Raw genomic sequence first — 25384 nt, 5'->3', positions numbered from 1 at the left:
AAGCCTATATAGTTCAACATGGATGTCAGGACAAGACCCACGACACCTCAAAACTACTAAACTGAAAGACAAGAGTGGAATTCTCTCGAATGCAAGGAAGGTTCACCGAAGCTAGAAAGAAGTGTAAAATGATCTCAACGGAGCGCATGTTGATGATCCTCAACACCTATATCTACATCATGAAAAAATATATGTAGAATGACATAAATACATTGAATGTACGAGTATGTAATATAGCTGAGGAAAATAAATAACTGGACTGAAGAAGTTGAAACTAGATACACAACTGAATGTAAAAAAATAAAAGAGTGAAATCATTTAAAATTTACAAATACTTACGCATCTCTGAACTCAACATATTAAGTGATATGATAAAAATACATTTTAACTCTATTTGGGAGATTCTCTAATCGACAACCATCACTATGAGTAGCGTGATGATACGGTGTCTCTCCCACACTGCTAGAAGTGTCCTATACCTTACTAGGGTATAGAAAATCTCAACTAAGTGTATCCACTAAAGCTCTACTCAAAAGTAATAAGGAGTAGTCTAAAAAGTAAGATATTTTACCCGTGTTGGCTACATGGTTTATGAGGAATGTGAGTTACTAAACTCATCCCCATATCGGTGCTCAATACTACTCTCAATAAATATATGCTCATGCTCAAATGTAAAAAATAAACTCTTGCTCTATTTGAAGTAATTACTCAAAATATCATCTTAAAAGAGGTAATTGCTTTGAAACTCTAAACTAATTAACTCATTTAGAAATCAAAGTTTCTCTTTTCTTAATGTAAAAAGTGATACATTTGAGAATACTTAGTTTCCGTATACTCTTAACAAATTCAAATTTGAAAACTCTTTCTCAAAACTCAATTGTTTTGCTCTCCTTATAAATTAATTTAAAGAAAAAATATTGTTTTTGAAAACAAGCATAACTTTTTACTCTGAACTTAAAATAAGGAAAACTTGGTGGTATTGAAATAAAAACTCATAGATATTTAATTTGATAGGTCATAGGCCACCTAATTCTTTATATGCCGAGAGATATGATCATTTCATGTTGACCTAAGTATAATATCATCTCTAAACTTAATCGGTAAAGAAGCTTTCAACTCAACCTTGTGCTAGGGGTTTCTTGTGACCTTCATTAGGTGAAAAAATGTTGAGGTATAGGTTTAGAAAGGGTGAGAAAGAACTAAAAATAACCCCTCTTAAAATTGACAAAAGTAGTGTATGGAATACCATCTACGGTCCGTACAAAAGTCTACGGACCGTAGACCCTCTCGTAGAAAACATGTTCAGTTCTGGATCTCTAAAGTTGGGTTCTACGGATCCTTTCTACGGCACATATGAACTTTGACGTGCCATCCTGATCAATCGTAGAAAGCTTATTGAGGTTGTTTCAAGACTTGGTTCCATGAGGCCTTTCTACGAATCGTAGAAGGTTTCACGATCCGTAGTCTGGTTTGTGAAACTTGGACCTAAGAACAATTTTTAGAGCATGGTTCTACGATTCCAACTATGGTCCATAGATAATTCTACGAGTTGTAGATCTCTTCCGTGACACTAGTCCGAATAAATTTTTTCAAGGTCTGATTTGAGGGGCGTTACACATATATACAAATAAGTAATTGCATAAAATCGCTGAAAATATACAAATAAGACCTAAAATTGTATAATTTTTGAAAGTATACAAATAAGAACAAAAATTTTCACATATGAGTTAAAAATACAAGTAATTTACAAATAAAATGTTTATAAACATCATTCATAAATAGAATCATGTGAGATATTGATACGCTAAAAGTATACCTTCAATAAGAAGTATAACATGGTTATTATCAAATATAGAACCTTACAAGGTTAGGGTAAAATCTCACAACAAATAAGGCGAGAACTAAGCCAAATACGATTATTTACTATTACCTATTTAATTCCAAAGAAAAGGAAAAATTTGGGGGTATTTGAATGATTGTAGTATCGATTAATAACTTGTAACTTCTAACAATGTTACTTTGTACTGAGAATTTATAGAAAGAGAAATTAGAATTGTGTTCACTAAGACTGTATTACTTATTTCAGGTTAATACAGAATTCCAACTTATAATGTTAGTTATCAGTTTATCAGTCTCGTACTATATTTAATCGTTTCTCAACCAAATTAAACGCATGCCACTTTTATTCTCTTGAACTAAAAGTGTTATCTCAAATAAATGACATTTACTCGGAGTAAATTAATCTTGCTACAACATCAACCATTAGACGAGTTCTAAATCTCGAATCTTCATTGTTTAGCTTTTCCTAGGTTTTACCACTTTTACCCAAACAAGTCAAACCTAGGGAAGAAGAAAGAACTAATAATATATACAATCACAATGCAAATTTTATTTTGCAAACACCCTTATTTATATCAAGTCGTTAGTGATTCCACAATCATTGATTATGGGGTTTAGTCATTCATGATAATTGAAGTAAGTAATGCAATTGCAATCATTGAATAAAATTTTACTTACAAAAGTTAAATGAGTTATTTGATAGGTGATGTGAGGGCCAACATGTGGTATCTGTCACGGCCCAAACCCTAGGAGTAACATGGAGTATAGGACCCCAAGAGGCCCTACACAAGCCACTTAGCATGCATAAATAAGATTGTTGAAAATCAAGAGATTTAAAACACAATTCATATCATAAAGAATTTGAAAAAAAAAAACAAAGCGGAAGTCTACATAGTCTCAAAAGTCATCTATTACATCAAGAGTGACCAGGACGTAACCCTGGCATCACGCACAATATCTGAAAGGTAAAGACTGAAAGCGATAAAAATTTCAATCCTCGGAACATGAGGACTCACCACTACTAAATAAAGCTGAAGTGACTTCTAACCACGGGGATGAGAAACTGAAGCGTCGGACCCTACATTCGGAAAACAATGTAGGCAAGAGTATGTGTTAGTACAAAGATCTACCAAGCATGATAGCAATGTATAGAGATAAAAAATCATGCTAAAAAGGACATTTCATGTCATGCAAAGACCAAGTTAAATCCATAAGTAAAAGGTTAGAGAACATCATAACAATCATGGTCAAATGGAAGTAAAACTCATCTTTGAACACTTGTGATATACTTCTTGAAGTAACCTTAGTTCATCATTATACTTGTTGTGGGAAAGTAGCCTTAACCGAGAAAGAGACCATGTGAGTTATAACATGGAATTCGGTGTTTACCCCATACTGAAAAGAGGTGTTCTCATTTGCCAAGGTAAGAAGCATGAATGTCTAGCTTAAGTGGATCCACTAGCTAATGTATATCTAGACAACCTATGATGGCACATAGTTTATAGGACACGGGTAATCACCACTTATCCACTCGGTACTAAGCTTAATTCCTATAGAATAGTCATCAATCATATTCATCTTATCTTTAAGGGACATGGGTAATCGCCTCTAGTCTTACCATTAGAGGACAAGGGTAATCACCTCTTGTCTCATCATTAGAATAGTTCCTTAACTTTGATTCATTTTAGGTGAGAAGACCTTTCAACCTTAGAATCCTTTATGTGAGAAAACTTTCACATTCATGTATTGAGTAATTATGTGATAAATCCTTTCACAACAATCAACAACATCATTTATGCTTTACTCTCAAAGCAACTTATATCACATATCATCAATTTCATAAGAACATGCATACTTCCATAATTCACCTTTAATAGTTCAAAACCCACTTTCAATCATGAAAATCTAGAAAACATGGGTTAAGCATGGGTTCATGGGGATTCATCTTAAAAACATGTAATTATCACAATTCAAGCGCACTTCATAAAACAATCAAGTATATCAATATTGAAATAAACCGTGACATAGAAGAAAACCGTAACTTCAATTGGAGATTTCTAATTTCAAGATTAAAGAATTTAGGAACTTTATGGAGGAAATGGCTCCATAGATGAAGACTAATATACCTTGATGCAAAGAGCTTACAATCAATGGTGAAATTGGAGACTTGACTTGAAATCCTAGTCTTCTTCTTCAAGCTTCTAGAGAGAGAAATATTGGAGAGGATGAACTTGTTCTTCTTTTGGGAAATTGAGAGAATGACTTTAATTTGGTGATTTTGAGGGTTAAAAATCATTATATAGGGTTTTGGGTAAAGGTTAAAACGACATAGTATTGAATTAAAACAATTAGGAAATGACCCAAAAGCCCCTAACTTAAAAGCTGACAGACATACTTGATGGTGGCCTTCACGGCCCATCATAGGTACCACGGCCCATCTAATGATCTGTGGTCCTTGACCAGTGGCTAAGGGAGAAGGCCCCCTCCTGACGACCAATTGGCGACCTGCTTGACGGCCCTTCAACGTCTCCACGGGCAGTCTAGGCCTCCGTGGGAGGGATGCCTAAACAACAGGTCCTGGGGACTTACAACGATCCATCTCACGGACCGTGGTCCCCTTCACGGCCCGTCTTGGGCTCTGTGGAGGGTTCCATGGTCCAATTTTGGCTTGTGAGTTTCCCACTTGACCCCTTTCAAGCCTTTCCTGAATTTGAGGTGTTACAGTATCACTATTGATTTTTAAATTTATGGTGCACTAAAAGGGATTGAAAGTATATATTGAAAATGTCTCTTAATATTTTTATAAGCATAGCGAGCTTTTTATAGCCAAATTAAAATCAAAAAATTAGATAATTTAAAATTGAAAAAAAATTAGAGTACCTTAACAAACTAAACGAAATCTAATGAAAATTTAATATTCATATTCATTCTAAAACTAGCAATATATTTATGCTAAAAATTACTATAATTACTAAAAGCAAATTTCAATAAATACCTTTTATTCAATCTTCATAGTAGTGAGAAAGATTTCAAAGCTAAGAAGTGCTTCCACCCTCTTCTCAATCCCAATCAGTTTCACTAATTCAACAACTCCTACTTTTCCAAAATACTTTTCTAGTTTCTCATGCACAGGAATTATTGCTCTTCCAACCACAACTTCACTTGTGGAAGTTCCTGGATCACTGTAACAGTTTCATGAACAACCTTTAACTTCAGTTTCTGACCAATAGGATAGCTACTAAAGCGTATCTGAATAAACTCGTTCCACGTTGGTTCTGGCCTTCCAACTATCCTCCTTGTACTGAACTCTCTCCCACTCTCATCACTCACGATCACACGATAAATTCCCCTAGAAAAATATGGGAAAGTGCCCTCCAGTACTGAAATAACATTTGAAGCTTTTTTTATTAAAAGATTAATCATATACTCATATTCCCCGCTATTCTTGTTGTCATTGATGTATGATTTTCCACAAAAAAGTTGTTAAATCATCGCCATCCCATGGTCTCGGACGACGATAACCCATTTGTGAAAAATCATTATCATTCATTGTTAATAGATAGAGGAGAAGAATAATACTTCCTTGGTTTGGATTGGAGATTGGTTTTTATACCGGAAAAGTTTGATAAAATTAAGGTAACACAATCTATCTCTTGAAAGTTGGTACACATATTATTAAGTAAATGATTTTTGGTACACTTAATAGAGTCAAACTAGCCGTTAACTAGTCATTGGAGAAATGAGGACAATCTTTTTTTTACCTACTCTCTTCCTTATATATATATATATATATATATATAACCATTATTGGAAATTTCCTTTAGAGATAATACTAATTTTTTTAATAATCCCGACATATTTTATAAGAGATATTTCAAAAATATAGAAAAACTTTAAATATAGAAGGACTTTGAGTACGAGTGTCAAAATGAGCCTAAATATTCGTAATCCGTCCAACCCACCAGAAATTTTATGGGTTGCACTCAAGATAATTTGAATTAGGTCAATCTCAACTCATTCAAGCCTTAACCCATTTAAAATAATGTTAAGTTGTGCCAATTTAATCTTCAATTTTAACCTATTTTAAGACTCTTTATTTGCATTGGTGTAATGTATGTTCTCATATTGTAGGTATGAATTACTATCTATTTTATATCTTCTAGGATTTATCTATCTATTTTAACTTATTTTTTTATTTTCTTGAGTTGAAATTCAAATTATGGCTATAAAAGTTAAATAACAATATGTAAACATTATCGATATTAAGTGAGTAAAATTGGGTGATTCATGGTCCACCTGATTTTTTAGCCCATTTGAGCGTAACTGATTTGAGCCCTATGTAAATTTGGGCAGGTCATGACCAATTTGATTTCTATTTCAACATATTTTAATATCTTTAATATCCACCGAACCTACACATTTGACATCCCTAGCTTTGAGTATAATGAATTTTTTTTTGGGATCTTTTGGACTATGAACCTGTTATAGATAAAAATAATATTTTGCAAAATAATTGATATAGTTGATAACTTTTGTGAACCGAAAATTCTTGTTACAAGCTAATTGTAACACCCCAAAAATTTCTAAACTAAAGTGTGTAAAGGTCAATTATTTAGTGTGGAATAGATTTGAACATGAATTCAGGTCACTAGAACCCCCTAGCACAAAGTTGAGTTGAAAGTTTCCATATCGATTAAGTTTTGATGTAAGATTCTACTTGGGTCAACTTCAATAATCATATCTCTTAGAATATAAAGATTTACATTTCCCATAACCTATCAAATTAAAGGTACTTGAATATTCTTTCCAATGCCACCAACTTCACAACAATCCGAGTTACAAGTGAAAAATTATGACCATTTTAGTAACCTGATACAATGCAGTGACACATTAGCCGACGGAAAAACATTAAAAAGGATCATTTTTGTCTTTTTACCTCTAAGAAAACCCTAAACGAATTTCTTGACTATTTAAAGGCCCAAATCAATCATATTTTCATCTTTTCATCCTCCATTCTCTTCTCTCTCAAACCCTAAGGCAAAACCCTAAGGAAAAATCAAGCTAGAATACTTCCGTTCAAGATTCTTTAAATCTTTTTCAAGATTGTTCTTCAAGGTAAGTCATTCTCCAAGAATTCCATTATTTCAAACTCAAATTCTTCCATAGAATTATAATGAAAATCATAATTCTTGGTCATAGAGATTTCAAGAAACTAATTCAAGAATTTCAAGAAAGGTTTTCTTGATTGTTCTCCTTCAAGCTAGGGTTTCAAGGCTTCTAATCAAGTTCTTTTTCAATATTCTTTAAGAACCTTGTTCTTTCAGATATTTAAGGCTATCATAGTGTTGGACTAGTTCGTCCTCACGCTCTACATCTACTTTCAAACTAGTAAATGAGTAATCTCGGTTTCTATCCCTAGATTTGAGATGAGTTGATTTTGAGTTCTTGAGTTCCTGATTCTTTTTGAAATTCTATTCCTAATTATTGAATTGTTATATTTTATGCATTAAGATTCTTGAGTAGATTCGTTCTTGTCTATATTTCAGTATGAACCCTATGAATTAAGTATTCTTGAGATGAGAAGTATTGTTGAGTTCTAAGTTCTTGAGTTCTGAGTATTGAGTTTCTATATTGTTATTAAGATCCTTAAGTTGATTTGTTCATGTCTGTAATTCAACATGAACCCTATTTTATGTTATAAATCTTGAGAAGCTTTTTAAAGTCAACACTTGAGTTTAAAACTATGTTTTTGAGGAAGTAAAGATGAGTTTTGAGAAAGAGTTTTTAAAACATGATTACTATGACAATAGAGTACGTCATCAATGTTTAAGCAGTATGGTATCTGGATATGCTGTCAATTTTTATGCAGTATGACTTCCCGAGTCCAATGATCATATCACAATATGATTTTGATATATTTTTGAGAAAGCGTTTTCAAATATGAATTGAGTAAGAGTATAAGGGAACTAAGTGTTCTCAAAGGTGTCAGTTTTTACATTGAGAAAAGAGAAATTTTGATTTCTAAATGAGTTAATGAGTTCAGAGATATTTCAGAGCAGTTACCTCTTTTATGAGAATAGTTTGAGCAATTATCTCAAACCAGAGGAAGAGTGTGTTTTTAAACATTGAGCCTGTGTTTTTAAACATTGAGCAATTATGAGTATATATTATTGGGAGTAGTATTGAGCAGCGATACGGGAATGAGTTCAAAAAACTCACATTGAATCTCCCAAATAGAGTTTGCTTACACCAATAGTTATCACTCTAGCATGGAGTGGTGAATTTTCTTACATTGAATCTCCCAAATAGAGTTTGCTTACAACAATAGTTAAACACTTTTGGAAAGACTTCCAAAATTGTGTGGTGAATTGTGCAACTTTATCTAAAAAGATGGACACCAGAACTCCATGAAGTCTGACTACCTCTTGAATATATAACTTGGCATAATCCTCTACTGAAAAAGTAGTCTTTGCCTGTAAGAAATGGGTTGATTTAGTCATCCGATCTACAATCACCCAAATTGAATCATGTTGCCTCGAGACCGTGGTAAACCAGTAATAAAATCCATATTGATCATCTCTCACTTTCATTCCAGAAGATCTATATTTTGAGACATACCACCAGGCATCTGGTGCTCTACCTTGACTTGTTGGCAATTCACGCACTTAGCAACAAACTATGCAATAACCCTCTTCTTACTACTCCACCAATAGACTTCTCTCAAGTCACGATACATCTTTCTGGAACCAGGATGGATAGAATATCTGAAGCTATGTTCTTCCTCCATGATCCTCTCTTGGAGTTCATCCACCTTTGGTACACACAATCTACTTTGATACCTCAACACTCCATCTGCCATTTGTTCAAAAGCCATCACTTTCTGCTTATGAACATTTTCCTTCAATTCAAGCAAAACAGGGTCTTGATCTTATTTCTTTTTCACTTCAGACACTAATGATGATCCAGCCTCATTCATCACCACCACTCCTCCTTCATTGGAATCCATTAACCGGACTCCCAATCGTGCAAGTTTATGCACATCTTTGGATAATTCTTTCTTGCCTTCCTCAACATGGGCGGTACTACCCATAGACAATCTGCTCAAAGCATCAGCAACAGCAATTGCCTTGTGATAGAGAATACTCATAGCATAATCCTTGAGTAACTCCAACCACCTTCTCTGTCTGAGATTAAGTTCTTTCTGACTGAATACATACTAAAGACTCTTGTGATCGGTGAACACATCTACATGAACACCATAAAGATAGTGACTCCATATTTTCAAAGAGAATACTACAACAACCAACTCTAGATCATGGGTTGGGTAATTCCTCTCGTGAATCTTAAGTTGTCTCGAGGCATAAGTTATAACCTTATCATTCTGCATCAATACACAACCCAGTCCAACTCTAGACGCATCACAATACACAAAAAATCTTTGTGTACCTTCTGGTAATTAAGGTCAAAACTGGGGTAGTAGTCAACCTAGTTTTCAATTTCAGAAAGCTTTTCTCACAAGCTTCAGACCATTGAAACTTAACTATTTTCTTAGTCAACTTGGTCAAAGGGGGTGAAATAGATGAGAACCCCTCGACAAACCTTCTATAATGACTAACCAATCCCAAAAAAACTCCTAACATCAGTTGGAGATATGGGTCTATGCCAGTTCTGCACTGCCTCAATCTTTTGAGTATCAACTCGAATCACATCACCAGAAATAATGTGGCTTAAGAATGCCAAGACTCAAGCCAAAATTCACACTTTGAAAATTGACATACAACTTCTTATCCTTTAGAGTTTGGAGAATTACTCTGAGATGACTAACATGATCCTCATCATTTCTCGAATAAATCAGAATGTCATCAACGAAAATGATAACAAACATATCAGGATAAAGCGTAAACACTTTGTTCATAAGGTCCAAGAACGCGGCAAGGGCATTAGTCAAACCAAATAATATGACTAGAAACTCATAATGACCATAGAGAGTCCTGAAAGATATATTAGGGATGTCACTTTCTCTTACTCTCAACTGATGATAGCCAGATCTAAGGTCTATCTTAGAAAAACAAGTGGCACCCTGAAGTTGATAGAAAAGATCATCAATTCTCGAAAGAGGATACTTAGTCTTGATAGTTACCTTGTTCAACTGACAGTAATCTATACACATTCTAAGAGAATCATCCTTCTTCCTCACAAAATTAGATCGGATCGCCCCAAGGTGAAACACTTGGTCGAATGAAACCTTTCTCAAGAAGGTCTTTCAACTCAGCTGGAGCCATTCTATATGGCAGAATAGATATAGGACAAGTATCAGGAAAAATATATATACCAAAGTATATTTATCTCTTAAGAGGAGGGACTCTGGAAAGATCATCTGGAAAGACCTCTGGAAACTCACTCACAACCGGAACTGACTGAATAGGTGCTTATGATCTTTGACCCTTAACTTTCCTTGAATTGAATTATGGATTCAAGGCTCATGAGTTCATGTTTATGGATGATTTCATGTTGTTTAGACGTACCTTAGAGTGTAGAAATCAATTAGAAAACTTAGGTACGTTGCTAGGGAACTCAAACGGAAAGAAGTGGGAAAGGGTAGAGGACCTGGCATCCCTGGCGCTCTGAGTGGCGCGGGGAGCCAGAGCCAAAACTTCAGAAGCAAGGTTAGGCGCACTGGCTGGCGCGGTACCCCAGAGCCCAAACTTCAGAGACCAACTTGGGGTGCTCTGGTTGGCGCGGCGCCGCACACCCCTTCCCCAAAAAACTTTGATTTTTCTTGCTCATTTTTCAACTTTAAACCCTCTAGATTCGATTGGTTCTTTTCCCAAACACTTAAATTCGACTACATAACCAAAATATGTAAGAATCTACTCAAAACAACACCTAATTTCATGAATCAAACTCAAGAACTCCTCAACACCTTCAACAAACAAGAACCCACAAGAAACTAAAACAAATTTCACCAAGAACTCATAATCTTTTCTTTCAAGAACACAATTACGCTGAATTGAATCATGATTGGTGTGTGGGTGAACTAACCCAATGCTATGTGATCTCACAAACCTCTTAGGGATCACCCCTTGACGAAATCGACAAGGTATTCTTCAAGAACACGATGAATCCTTATTTTTTCTTCTCTTTGCTCCTCTTCTTTTCTCTTCTCTCAAAACTCTAACTCAATTTCAATAGCGTAAACTGAATTCCATCAGTAGAGACTCCAACTTAATTACCAAAAATGAATTTAATTAATTGGGTAGTGAAAAGACCATAATACCCCTCTAAAATCCGGTTTTGACTTTCTTTATCTAGACAGCCCAACTTCAAATGGGCATTATCTCCCTCATACGAACTCGAAATCACGCAAACTCGGTGGCGTTGGAAAGATAATTCAAAGACGGTATCTGGTAGCACACCTAACTCATCCTGAGCTAGGAGTTATGGTCTTTTGAAGTTGACCAAAAACCCATACTTAACATAACTTAACCAATTTTCCAGATTTTTCATTCTTTCCAAAAATGACTCTTTCTAATTCTAGCTCTTTCACTTAGCGAGATGTTACACACAGTGGCCAAAAGCTCAGATGAAGCTGAATACATGAGCCTAGCATCTACAGTCTCAGAGTTAGTATGGTTACTTGGAATGTTGTAAGAGGTATGAGTTGATGTTAAGCTACTAGTGCAAGTATATAGTGACAGTAAAGTTGATACGAATTGCTGCAAATCCAGTAAACCATGAGAGTACAAAGCACATAGAAATAGACTGCCACTTCATAAGAGAAAGATTACAATAAGGCTTGATCAAAATAGACTACCTACCTACACAAGAGCAACCAGCAGATATTTTGAAAAAGGGGTTGTCCAGAATACAACATGAACATCTAGTATCCAAGCTAGGTGTGTTGAACATCTTTACACCTCCTAGCTTGAAGGGGAGTGTTGAGATATGAGCTGATAATGAAGTAAGAAGAGTACATATTAAAGCTGTTAGGATTAATAAAGGGCAGATTAGTCTTTTTCCTAAAGTTAGTTATAACTACTTTCTGTTGGTAAGTTCTAGAAGTTTGTTACTCATTGTAAAAGGAATGGGCTATAAATATTAGCTTATCCCTGATGTATTACTTTGTCCGTTGAACTCAAAATATGAGAGATTCTCTCCTTCAATGTTAGCTCCTTTTGTTAATGGAGTTTATGTGCTAATTGAGCTTGTTTTCACTTACGTTCAGTTAATCTTATAAAAAGAAGTGCAATAGTTCTTATGTAAAGCCATCAATCTATCGGGAAAAAATCCGTCTTTCTTTGATTAAATAAACTCTTTTTTTAAAAAAAAATCAAAAAGGGAGGAGGAATTACAGATGCAATCATTGACGCCTAAAAAAGTTACCAATAAATGTGACTGACACAACATCAAAAAAAATGGTGTCAAAAAGGGGATATATGATATTCCTTGGTACAAAGAATTCAATCGTAGAAAAGAACAAAAAATCAATTACTTGTTAGTATATGAATGTCACAGCATTTCATAAAAGTTCAACTACCAACATACGGTTGTTGTGACAAAATTCTCAACAATGACATATTCCTTGGGTAAAAAAAATAACTTTTTGCAGTATGAATGACTAGGAAATTAAACAAAATCTTGCTCTGATAGCAACGAAAAAATAAATCAAACACAATTTGCAGGACCATTGAATTTATTTCACTAGCGGCAATAAATATTGACATTAATAAAGAGTGCTAAAGTCTTTATCGACATTAGTTAAGTGTCATTAGAACCAACGTCGCTAAAGGCTTTAGGGACATATACAAAGAGTGTTAATTGCCGCTAATGATCATTTTTTATGTAGTGTGTATATAAACACGAACTACACCAATGAATCATAGTTTAGGAATCACATCTTGTCACAAAAGTTTGCTTTTGATTTCGGAATAGAATCTTCAATGAAATCCTTTCACAAGAACTTCGAAGATTGAGGAAAGAAGAGAGGATTGTATGTAAAGTTTTTTTTCTCAAAAGAAAAGTGTCATTGGATTTAATTGAGACAATCTTTTTATAATTCTAAAAAAATGCAACTTTTCAGAAACAATCTAAACATGTGTCTCTTTTTTTCATTTATTATTATTATTATATATATATATATATATATATATATATATATATATATTCTTCATTAGATTATGATTGACCGCATGGTTTACCCGAATCTAATTCCTTCATTTACTAACACTCTGTTTGGATCATTGTTACTCATTGTATTGTATTGTATCGTTACTATACCTACAACGTTTGTTTTGATTGTTACTTAAAATGTATTGTATTGTATTGTTAAATTTTGTTGTTATGTAACAATGAAAACCCCTATTTTATGGAACAACCGATTTGGTGTGTTCCCATTGTTACTTAATTTCTTTTTCCAATTATATCTTTACATAATATTTCGAAATACTATTTTACCCTTTACCTTATATTATTTAATTCTAGTCAAACCTCCTACCCTAGAATAATTAAGGATATTTTAGTAAATTTATAAATTACAATACAGCACGATACAATCAAACCAAATAATTAAAATATTATTAAACAACAACAAACAATACAATCTAGCCAAACATTGTATCTATCATACAGTACAGTACAATAGAATACAATACATTATGAAACAATGGGTAACAATGATCCAAACATAGTGTAATAGTAACTAATTCAAAATAGTTATTAGTTTTAATAATTAAAATGTACTTAATTATTTCTTTTCTTGTTATCCTTACATTGTTCTTGAAAAAAATAAAAAGTAATTACATAGAATTAAAGAAAAAATCAAATAGAAAGAGTACAAACACTTAATTGGTGGATAAGTAGGGGTGTGCATCGGTCGGTTCGTTTTATATATTATCGGTTTGGTTTATCAGTTTTCATTTTATAAATACGTTAAACCAATAACCAAACCAAATTTTTTATTGATTTTCGGTTTATCGATTTAACCAATAAGAAAATACTTATAAAATAAATATATGACTTCCCTACTAAATTTGATGCAACAACACTGTGACGCCCCAAACTCAAGAGGCGCAACTGGCTCCTAATGTCAAAACTTAGGCCCGAGCCGACCCTGCTGAACCATTTGCTACTAGCGCATGGCAGCCACATGCAATGAAGAAAACAAACAAGTATATCTCGTCTTAAAACTAAGCCCTCGGCCAGCAAGGCCCCTGTCAACAGATCTAGAAAAGAAACAGTTGCTCCCAAAAGTTCATATAAAGAAATAGACAACTAGCACAGAAGTCTTGATTGAGCCATCAAGGCCACCATGATCTCTATACCAAACTGAAAGCAGGTATATATCAAGACAATATATCAAACAGCTCACAAGCTTCAGCAAACCAACAAACTAGGCCAACATGGACATAACGTAGCCATACACCCCACACACTAGTCTGCAAGCCTCTAAGAGTAGTAAAGATTTGCGGGACAGGGTCCCAGCCTACCCATAAAAATATATACAACAAAAGCTAACAAACCTCCCAACTCTGGCAGCCCCGAAGGAAAAGGGCTAGCCAACCGGATAGAAGTCGATCCTGCTGCTGAGGAGGTCTACTGGGTCGTCTGTCGGGACCTGCATGCATGAATGCAGCGTCCCCCAGGCAATGGGGAGTCAGTACAAAATAATGTAAAGAGTATGAAAGGTTATAGACTAAATGAGTAAGTATCATAATATACCAAAAGCAATCAGGTAAGGAAATCAAAATTTAGATAAGCATGCTAACCCACTAATGAATCTAAAAATACAAAAATGATCAAACAACAACCTAACCAAGCCCTCATAAGCTCGACAGGTACAAACAACATACGACCTACCTAGGCCTCCATAAGCCCAGAAGGTGTCAAATCAATTTGCATACCCCTATCAGTAGCTCCTTGTCTTGTAAGAAGTCACATAGCCCTTTTTGGCAACGATATAGCCCTGTGGGCAGCGCATAGCCCTCTTAGGCAACATCATAGCTCTGTGGGCTACACATAGCCCTCTTTTGCATCAACATAGCCCTGTAGGCAACACATAGCCCTCTTTGGCGTCAAAATAGCCCCGTAGGCAACACATAACACTCTTTGGCATCAATATAGCCCCGTGGGCAACACATAGCCCTCTTTGGCAATAACATAGTTCTATTAGACAACATCATAGCCCCCATAGGCAGTTCATAGCTAAACAGTTAACCACAATAGCCCCAAGGGTAACAATAAACAATTGAATAGGCTAAAGGTGAGCAATTTAGCTATAAATAATATATATGAATAGTCTCCAAGTCATTCCTAACTTAGGGTTGTTCATAACAGATTATAAATCCCTAAAATGAGGGTTTATAACCATTCAATCAGCCAACCACTCACAATTACATCTACAAGATCACCAACATTAACTACCCTATTATATCACTCCCAAGCTCTAAGGAAACATGTCGAACGAAGGGAATAGTCTTAACATACCTTTCCAATGAATGCTCAAAAGACCGTAGTTCCTTCACGAAAGTTGTTCCTTATGTCCTAAGCTTCCCAAACACTATATATACACAGCTGGTACGCACCTATAACCAGTTCATAATTAATCTCAAATCGGCAAATTTGTCGTATTGCCCCAACTTGTCGAAACATCCATAGAAATTCATAAAAACAATCATAAAAGAGTCTCGAGATGATTACCTTAGTTAACCAAGTGTAAACCTTGAAGAAACACCAATGACTACAAGTTTATATCTTCAAAAACTAGCTCCAAACGCAGCTAATAGAAGGAAAAATGATTGCCACGTGTAGAGATCACGTTTCTAGGCACGGGGGCAACCTTTAATGGTAGAAATTGTCAAAAACTAACATTCATCATGCAAGAACTCCATAGGAACCCTCTCCTAAGCTTTCTTTCTAGTTTGGAAGTGAAAAGAAATGTTTTCATGGCTTAAAACGTTGAGTAAGCCGACATACCCCTTTTTTTTTACCCCAGCCGAATTCTGCCCTGGCCGTCCGTAGTAAAATCCTCATAACTTTTTACTCCGATGTCGGTTGGATACGGGATTTTGTGCGTTGCAAACTAGACTCGTAGGCCTTCGATTTAATTGGTGATAGGCCTTCTAACTCTTTGTATATTGGGAGAAAATATCCAAGACATTTAACCCAAATTTCAGAGAAATCTTTAAAAAGGAACTTACGATAACTTTCGCCAACTTTTATTTTGCGACTTACCTAACTTCAAATAGATACAACCCTTGAACACTTAAAATATGACATACCACATCATTCTTAATTTATCATTCATCTTCTTTGTCTTTCCACGAAGATACGAGTTAATTTAGATGTTTTGAAAAGTCGGGGTGTTACAAACACAATAATGTAACTTTATAAATGCTGATAAAATAAAAACAATAATAACAAGCATGAAAAGAACTATACAAGTGTAACACAAAGAGAAATTAAGAGGAATAGGGTTCTTACTTTAGATTTTAATGTTTTGTATAATGTGAAGTTGTGAACTCAAACTCACTGCGATGTGTGAATTGAAGGCTAAAGGACAAAGACAGTAAAGTATTGAAATTAATATATAATATTTATGTACAAGTAAAAGTAGTAAATTACTAGTCTTAATGGGTTATCAGTTTACCCAATAACCCAATATTAAAAATCACCAAATCGATAACTCAATAAAAAAAATTATAAAACCATTAAAAACACGTTAACCCAATAACCCACATTTTAACGGTCAAATTAGCTAAAAAAGAAAATTGTCTCACAATAGTTACCACTTCGAAAATTTAAGATTAACGTTTACCATCGTTTCTAACCATATCTTTAACATTAAAAATTAGTGTTTTTTTATATTACTTAATTCCCAAAAAAAACATCTAAAAATAAAGGTAATTTCGGAAACTATACTTTATATTTGCTATTATTTTAAGGGAAAATTACATGGTTAAGCAAACTTATACTACTTAATTGCTCATCATAGCTATAGTTTGCTATAATTACCACTCGCGACTAATATTATACATTAATTATGTGGGTTGACTTCGAGTTTGTATAATTAGTCACGTTTGTATATGTATAATTCGCCAGAATATACAAATACATATGTACAATATACAATTATCTAACTGATATACATATACAATTCACATCTCTGCCCTCTCTCGGTCACCTCTCTCCTCCCTCTCCCAATCTCTCTCTCCTCTCTCCTCCCTCTCCAATCTCGCTTGCCATATATACAAATGCATATGTATAATATACAACTATCTAACCGATATACATATACAATTCACTTCTCTCCCACTTTCTGCCCTTTTTCGCTTGCCTCTCTCCTTCCTCTCCCAATCTCGCTCGCCTCTTTCCTCCGTCTCCTAATCTCGATTGCCATATATACAAATACATATATATTTATATACAATTATCTAACCGATATTCATATACGATCCACCTCTCTCCCACTCTTTGCCCTCTCTCGCTCACCTCTCTCCTCTTTCTCCCAGTCTCGCTCGCCTCTCTCCTCCCTATGATATGCAGTTTTGAATTGTAATTATTAAACTATAGCCATGGAGAGTAATTAGGCTATTTTTTAGTGGCTATATGTGAAAGTTCCTCTTATTTTAATTATTATTTTTTTTGGGGGGGGGGGGGGGGGGGGGGACTAAAGCAAGTATAAAAGAGAAAGATATAAACATGGTTATAATAGTAAAACCTCTTTTTTTATTACTAGTAATAGTCTCTTAAGAAATGTGTAAAAGGCGAACCAAACGAAAACAGATGAGTGATAGTGTTAACATTAGGGGTCGTTTGGTAGGAGGTGTTAGGAAAATAGTCCATGTATTATGTATGGTATTATTTAGTACTATGTTTGGTAGAATTTTTGGGCCTAAGTATAACTAATCCATGGAGTAGTTATACACCCTACATGGTATTATATGGTGTATTATTAATACCTTTCATTTGGTGGTATTAGTAATACATTGGATTTAATACTATGGAATTATCTATGTAAAGAAAATAATATCCCTCAAATCAATTTAATCATTTTATTTATTTTCTTGATTTTATGTTTTATATGTACTAGAAAATTTATTTAAATAAATTAGCTTACAAATTTTATTATTTAGAGAGAGCTGTTTGTTAATAAATAAAGAGAAAATACATAATTATCTCATTAAAGTACGATCTGTTTTTTAAAAAGACACTTAAACTTTGTAGGGGTCCTATTACCCCCTTATTTTTATTTAGAATGACTTTATTGTCCCATTGTAGTTCAGTCTCTCATAGAGAGTGAGCTGAACCAAAAAGTAAATAAATATTTATTTAAGAATTTATTTAATTAGAAATATTGTTTTTTTCTTTTCTTTTATTTATTTTATTGTACTTTCTCAATTCTTTATTTTTGTTATCTTCTTCCCCAAATTTCAAAAGAACCAACTACATATTCTTTATCTTCTTCAACTTAGAAGACCCATTTACTTTACTCATTTTTTCATTGTCTTCTTGTTTCTCTTTGTTCTTTTTTCTCCTTTTGTCCCTTGTTTTTTTCGAAATAATAATAATTGTAAACCTCCTTGATAACATTGTTCTTTAAAAAAAAAAATGTTATGTAGTTCTTTAGCATATAAATAAAGAAATTTCTTCGATTTGAGAGTATTATAGAATTTCATTACCTTCATCATAATGGAGTTCCGCTGCATAATTGTTGTAATTTTGAAAAGGGGATGGTAGATTGGAGGTGATTATTGATTTTCAATTTATAATTTGTAAGTAATTTTATTTTGATTTAACAATGATTTGATGATATTAACGGTGGAGATGGTATTATAATAGTGACATGATGAAGACTACTCATGAGGATTGAGGAAGATGGCGGCTACGTCGAGGAATTCTGGTGTGGTAGCTAGAAGGGTCGAAGAAGAGCAAAGGAGGGTAATAAAGAAAGAAAAAGAAAGAGAAAAAAGAAAAAAGAAAGAGGAAATGAAGTAAATAAAATAAGAAAAAAAACAATAATGAAAATAAAGATTAAAAATTAAAATTTAACACGTGGCAGATAGTAATTGGTGCGTGATTGCACTTCCTTTCTTGCAATTGAGGGTGGCTGAATAATGGGATATTTACAACACTTTAAAATTGTTTAAGGGGGGTACTAGGACCCCCGCAAAGTTGAAGTGTCTTCTTAAAAAACAGGTCTTACTTTAATGGAGTAATTATGTATTTTCTCATAAATAAATGCAATACATATCAATACAATATTTAACATGTGAGTTCTTTAACATTTACTAATTGAAAAGGCGGCAAATATATCACCACATGACGTTTGTGATCTTAATTTAATATATTATTTATTGATTTCTATGTGGTTTTTAATTATTTGTATTTTGAACAATTTATAAATTGCATACATATTAAAACTACAACTTGTAAACTTTATGTGTAAATGTAGATGATTTATTCGATTTCACTATTGTTTACCGTCTTTTTGGTTTTAAAGTAGATGGTCTATCTATTCTAAATTGAAAATTAACGTTTTTTAAGTGATTAATTTATTAAGATAATAATTGTTTACCCTCGAATAATTCAAGTGAGAAAATAGCAAACATGACAATAAAATTGTTTCTCCTAGCTAGTTAGAAGGTCATAAAAAATAATATTGTCCCGACAATTATATACTTTGATCGATTACATAAAATAGAAAATCTCATAATAATGCAAGGGTATAATTGGAAAGAATCTTTTTGTAGAGTTTTAATCCAAACACAAGATGAGGTCAAAAGCAATGAACCAAACACTTGATAAAAAAATATACCCTGCATTACTAATCCCAGCACTATTAATCCCTGCATTACTAATCCATGCATTATTTTTTTTCTACCAAACGGCCCCTTATTGTCTTCTGGTCTTTCTTTATGCTCGTCTATGTACGTACTGTCGTACTCTCCGTTTTTTACTTGGTCAGCTAGACTCTATATTAAAAATAAATATTTTATTTTTCTAGAGTTTTTTTTTTCTATTCATGCTACCATTTTCTTAAAGAGTGTCAAGTCAACAACGATTAAGTAATATAAATCACATGGGGTACAAATTGATACACCTCAACTCCTAATGAAATATTTCAATTATACACTTTCAATTAAAATTTCAACCATTGATCATATTTTCATTCGCCTATTAGATAATTAAATTAACCAAATACACATTAACCTCAACCAGAAAGTGTCTAAAGTTTAACTGAACTGCATGATAGACAGGTGAAAACATACTTAAAAACAATAATTTGAACTAAAAATTTCTAATTGGAACACCTCATTAGAAATTGAAATGTTGTATTTAAACATAACATAATTAGTGTTTGAAGAAACATTCTTGCAAGTATAAAGAGGTTGATTATGTATTATGCCTTTGTATTATCCTAGATGTTAGGAATAGTTATTGATCATCCACCTCATGTTAGAGCATCATTATGTCTCTGCAGCTTTGGTGCTAAATCAAAAAAACACTCTCCTTCTGACCACATTTAATCATTGCTCTATTAAATAAAAATGCGTGAACCACTCTTATCAGACAAAACTGATCATGAATCTCATTCCCACTTAATCCAAAAATCCTTCAAGAGAAACTGGGACAGACCATGGAAAAACTGATAATGATAAAGAAAAGTAGTCTTTGGTAAGAGTACAAGAAAGAAAATAAAAGGTACTGCATACAGAATCACATATCCCCAAAATTGGAATTACAACAATATGAAACTAGTCTGAAGATTCTGGTAGCACCAGTTAAGCAGCAGCACCAGCTCCACTCTTGCCTTTCTTCTTCTGTAGTTTCTTCATGTAGAACTCAAGCTCTTTTCCCTCCAAAATGTACCTATCAGTTTTCAATTAAAGCATAACGGAAAATCAAAATATTGAACATTATTCTTATGAAGCACGAAGCAAAGTATTGAGCATAAAAGCTTACCCATCACATCTGCCACATTGACCAGGGCGGGAAGAGATGCAGGCCAAAAGCCTACCACCACCAAATTGCTCTTCAAGGTGAGGATCAAGTGTACGGTCCTTTTGACGATTCTCAATTTTCCTCTGAACATGGTTGCTCTTCTTAGTTTCCTCGGCGGCAGCAGTAGCACCTTCTCCTTCCTGTATCAGCCAAGAATAAGAAGTATCAGAATATATTGGAAGAATTCATTCAGCACTTGCAAATCATTTGGCATGTAGACACTGAGACAGTGTCATCAGAGTTGATAATTCGTAGTCATCACAAATAATCAACTCAAACAATTACTAATTAAGATGAATGGTATGTGTTTCGAGTACCTCCGTAGTTTCCTTCTTAGCGGGCCCCTTCTTCTTCCTACCAATGTCAGCACCATAATGCTGGAGGTACCATTGTTTAAATGGTGCAGCATCAACTTGAATAATTGCACTCTTGACCAGTGTTTGTGTACGAACAAGTTCATTGTTTGAGGCATTATAAACCACATCAAGGATACGAGTTTTACGTGTGACTGCCTCACTACCCCATGAGTAATTTCCTGTATCCAATCTCAGTGCCCTCCACTTTACATTACCACCACGCACACGAATTCGTCTGACTGTCTTGTTATTTGAGAGCTTTGTATTAGCAGGCTGGCGGCCAAGTTCATACCTTCAAAGAATTCAGGAAATGATTAGATTCAGAGAATGCAGCCAAAATACAGTGTTTTACATTATAGTTTATCCATATAATATTCAAATGATAAAAGCTTGGTTTAACACATCGTTCTGCAGGTTACAGGAAGACGACTTATCCAACCATCATTTTCCAACAGACTATATGTTCATCTTCTGCAACTTGTTTTACTCAAGCTACATTATACAGATTATCTGTAGGAACTGATTTACTTCCATTTCACTAGATCAAATTAATTGAAATATCCTAGAATAAATCAATTGTAGTATGATTTGTAGCCTTTTTTGTAAAGTTGATTTGTAGTTTTTCTGGACATATAGCCGTTTGGCCATGAGATTTATCCACTTTTTCCGGAACATTTTAACTTTATTTCAAAAACAGTGTTTGGTTATAAAATTTACAAACCCAACTTGAAGTTATATTCTAAATTGGATAAGTGTTCCAAACCAGTTTTCGAACTCCATCATCATAAATTCCAAATAAAGTGCTCAATTCTCTACTTTGTAAAAAGTATAATCAAACACAACTCCCTCTTCAATTCCAACTTCATAAATTCCATATAAAGTAAAAAAAATATTTGAAATGTATGGCCAGGTATCGTCCCACGCAGAAAGAAAGAGCGCAGAGCCCCAGCCCGACCTGAAGGTCAGCTAACAATGCCTACTTATAGTCTATCAAATCATTAAGATTTACAGAAAGTTAAGTCCTCCCGTTACAGTTGATTAAATCATTTTTGCTATTTGGATTCTCTTATTAGGTTCTCTTTTGCAAATACATAATTATTTCTCCTATAAATAAAATAGAATCTAGTACCACAACTGATACACAGATTAGCAGATTTATAATGCAAAGGCTAGTTAGTTCCACCATGAAAAGGTAGAGCACTGGATTCCTAGGTTGGAAAAGCTATAAAGAAATCACTGTGGACCTCGACAAGTTTACTATCAATTCTTAATGAATAATTCAGCCAGAGGCGTATCGAGGGGTTCAAAAGGATAAGTAAGCTCGGTAATAGTATTCACAAATAAGCAGGTCGGGCGGGTCATATATGGACGGGTCGGATCAGATATAAGCAACTAAATAAAATTCAACTCCACCGCAACACGAACAATAAAACCGAGGAAGTATGTGTTTGACATAATATTAAAATGAGTGCGAGAGAGTGCATTTTTTTTAGTGTTAATTATGGGTCTTGTCTCCGTCAAAGTTGCATATATACATCACTCAATTTTTTGAAATTAGGAATACTTCCGAATCCAATCCTATTTAGTTAATCTCACTTGTAATTATATTGTTCCTTAATTAAATATAAATTAAACCTTTGACTTAAGATGAGTGTGAGAAAATGTATTTTTTAAATTATAATTATGAAAACTTAAAACAGTTATAAGCTTTACTTAATTTTATAAAAGTAGAAAAGAAATTTATTTTCTAATACCCAGTAAAATGTCTATACGGATGTTTCATTTATTTAGAAATTAAAATGAAAATCTGGAAAACAAAACATTGTTACCCAGCTCGAACCTGCAAAGCTGCGTACATTTCTATGAAATCTTGAACCCCCATTACCACTGAACCAAGCCCTTGGCTTATGCTGAGGGGTTCATCAGTAAGTACATACATGTGAATCAAAAAATTGTTCGAATGAACCCTAGACTCCATGTAGGTCCGCCCCTGGTTTCAGCTACTATTACGATAATTAAAATTTCCTTGTTCTTACAGATGAAATAAAAGAGCACAGCAATAGGGGATATTCTCGTATAAAATTTACGAGTCTCGTAGGAAAGACACTTCTTAATTAGGAAAAAAAAGCCAAGTTATAATCCATTCAAGTTATAGGCTTCAAATGGCTGTTTGAAATCATCAACTCATTCTCAGGTCAAATCATGAATCCATGAATATAAAGTTACTGGTGAAAACCAATTCTAACCTACAACCTAACATATAAACTAATCAACAATTATTTTAGGATCCATTTCAGTAGCAGAAGTGGCTGACAACTGAAAATTGCTAAATAAAATAAGCAGACAGAGAGAGACATAGAATGGAGACAGGAAACACAACAGACAAAGACTATGACTTACTTTCGCTTCTTCCTCCACGCTTTCTTCTTGCCACCAGTGGCACGCCTCTTGTGCATAGAGTCTCGTGAGATACCTTATATCCATTTTATACAAAAAAAAAATGGCATACTAATTAATAAAACTAGACAAAGAGAAGATAAAATGAATCTAAAGAGAAGGGGAGAGAGAGAAAATGGAGAACTTTGATATGCATACCCATGGTTGCTGAAAGCTTAGCCGCGAAGAGGCAGACTACAGCACTTCTCTTTCACTTTGTAGGGAGCGAGAACCACACCAAAACCCTACTTTTACTATGGCTGCTGCCTTCCAATCTTGGGCCTTACATTCATTCTCATTCGTTGCCTTGCCATAATAGTCCGTTCGTTTGGCCCAACTTTCAAAAGAAAAATGGAATTATCTAACCATATAAATATGGGAAACTATAGGCACTACATCTAGAGTATACTAGATATGGGACCCCGTGCCAGCACGGGGCCCAATTTATGTTACCATTTCTGTTTTAATTTATGTGGTACATATGAAATTTGAAGTTAATCAATTTTTTAGTATGTTTTACGTAAATATATTATAAATCACAATAATTAACAAGTTAATATAAAAAAAAACTTATAAAAAATTAATTGACTTTTGAAATTTCATTTGTATCACATAAATCTGGGCAAAGCGAGTAATATATATGAAAATTACATAAAACATACTATAACTCACAATAATTACCAACTTAAAATATCTATATATCTATATTTCTCCCAATTTATGTGGTATAGATGAAATTTTGAAAGTTAACAAAAACTTTTTATATGTTTTCAAATATTTTAAGCTATTAATTATTATGATTTATAATACTTTTTACATAAAAAATTTATTTATATAAAGTGTAAAAGAAAAAATTTTAAAAAAGGAAACATAAATGTCAGCAGGAGTCCAATCTATGTTAATTTCTATGTTTTAATTATTGTAATACCGATTGAATTTAGAGAGCCAACTAAATTTTTTTAAAGGAATTTTTTTATAAATTTTAAGTTGTTAATTATTATAATTTATAATATTTTTATTAATTTTAAACCAATATATGTTTTTCTCTGTCTCAATTACATAAGACATATGGAATTTGGAGAGTCAACTAAAATTTTAAAATATGTTAAGTTGTTAATTATTATACCTTATAGTACTATTACATGATTTTCAAATAAAATATGTAACTTTTTTATTTCAATTTATATGTCATTGATATAATTACATATATTAAGTAATGAAGAATTAATGTGTAAATTATGTGACACCTATGAATTTTGGAGTGTAAATCAAATTAGTTATATGATTTAAAAAAATTAAAGCGGTTAATTATTACAATTTATAATACTCTTTATATATATATATCTTTATGATATTGATATTAGTATTATAATAAATTAAATTTTATTATTTTTAAATTTATGATCTCAATTGTGAGCTAATGCCACATTATAAATTGTTCCAAAGTAGATATCAGATTTACAAAAATGTCGATGCCAGCTAAAGTAATAAAATAACATCTAAGGGCATGAACCTATATATGTATATATAAAGCTGAATATAGACAATTTGATGTGGCATCTCTCTATGACCAGTATTTCTATTCATCTTTTTTTGACATTTTATCTTTGTTTTGTATTTTTTATTTGTATTTAAAAAAAAAGTATTTATGTCATACTAGATTAATTATTCCCTTTATAACATCCATTACACTAATATAGATTTAAGTAAATGAAAATGAAAGATGAAAAGATAAAAACTATTCATTTTTTATA

The 25384-nt window shown here is 33.3% G+C and overlaps 2 protein-coding genes across 9 annotated transcripts in view; both read right to left on the bottom strand.

Annotated features, from left to right (window-relative positions):
• The window catches only part of LOC125830655 (peptidyl-prolyl cis-trans isomerase FKBP15-1-like), a 1183135-nt gene that overhangs the window by 1048752 nt on the left and 108999 nt on the right, over positions 1 to 25384 (bottom strand). Inside the window, exon 7 of one of the 8 annotated variants that reach the window (XM_049509831.1) lies at positions 11305 to 11314. The exons of the other annotated variants lie outside the window; for them this stretch is intronic. The gene's annotated coding sequence lies outside the window, so the exon portion shown is untranslated. Of the gene's footprint in view, positions 1 to 11304; positions 11315 to 25384 lie in introns of those variants that run through there. 8 annotated transcript variants of the gene reach the window in all.
• LOC125830650 (40S ribosomal protein S8) overlaps positions 20475 to 25384 on the bottom strand; it is a 173940-nt gene continuing 169030 nt past the window's right edge. Inside the window, exons 2-6 of the mRNA XM_049509824.1 lie at positions 23790 to 23825; positions 23595 to 23667; positions 21156 to 21486; positions 20800 to 20978; positions 20475 to 20706 (exon numbers count right to left, since the gene is read on the bottom strand). Coding sequence (XP_049365781.1) covers positions 20619 to 20706; positions 20800 to 20978; positions 21156 to 21486; positions 23595 to 23667; positions 23790 to 23793 — 675 coding nt within the window. The 5' untranslated portion in view covers positions 23794 to 23825 and the 3' untranslated portion in view covers positions 20475 to 20618. The remainder of the gene's footprint in view (positions 20707 to 20799; positions 20979 to 21155; positions 21487 to 23594; positions 23668 to 23789; positions 23826 to 25384) is intronic.

This window comes from Solanum verrucosum, unplaced genomic scaffold (genome assembly GCF_900185275.1).
Source record: "Solanum verrucosum unplaced genomic scaffold, falcon-dt-bn FXZP01000297.1, whole genome shotgun sequence".
NCBI classification, from domain to species: Eukaryota; Viridiplantae; Streptophyta; class Magnoliopsida; order Solanales; family Solanaceae; genus Solanum; species Solanum verrucosum.
The sequence above is the reverse complement of the archived record's forward strand: the minus strand, read 5'-3'. Positions and strand labels throughout refer to the sequence as shown.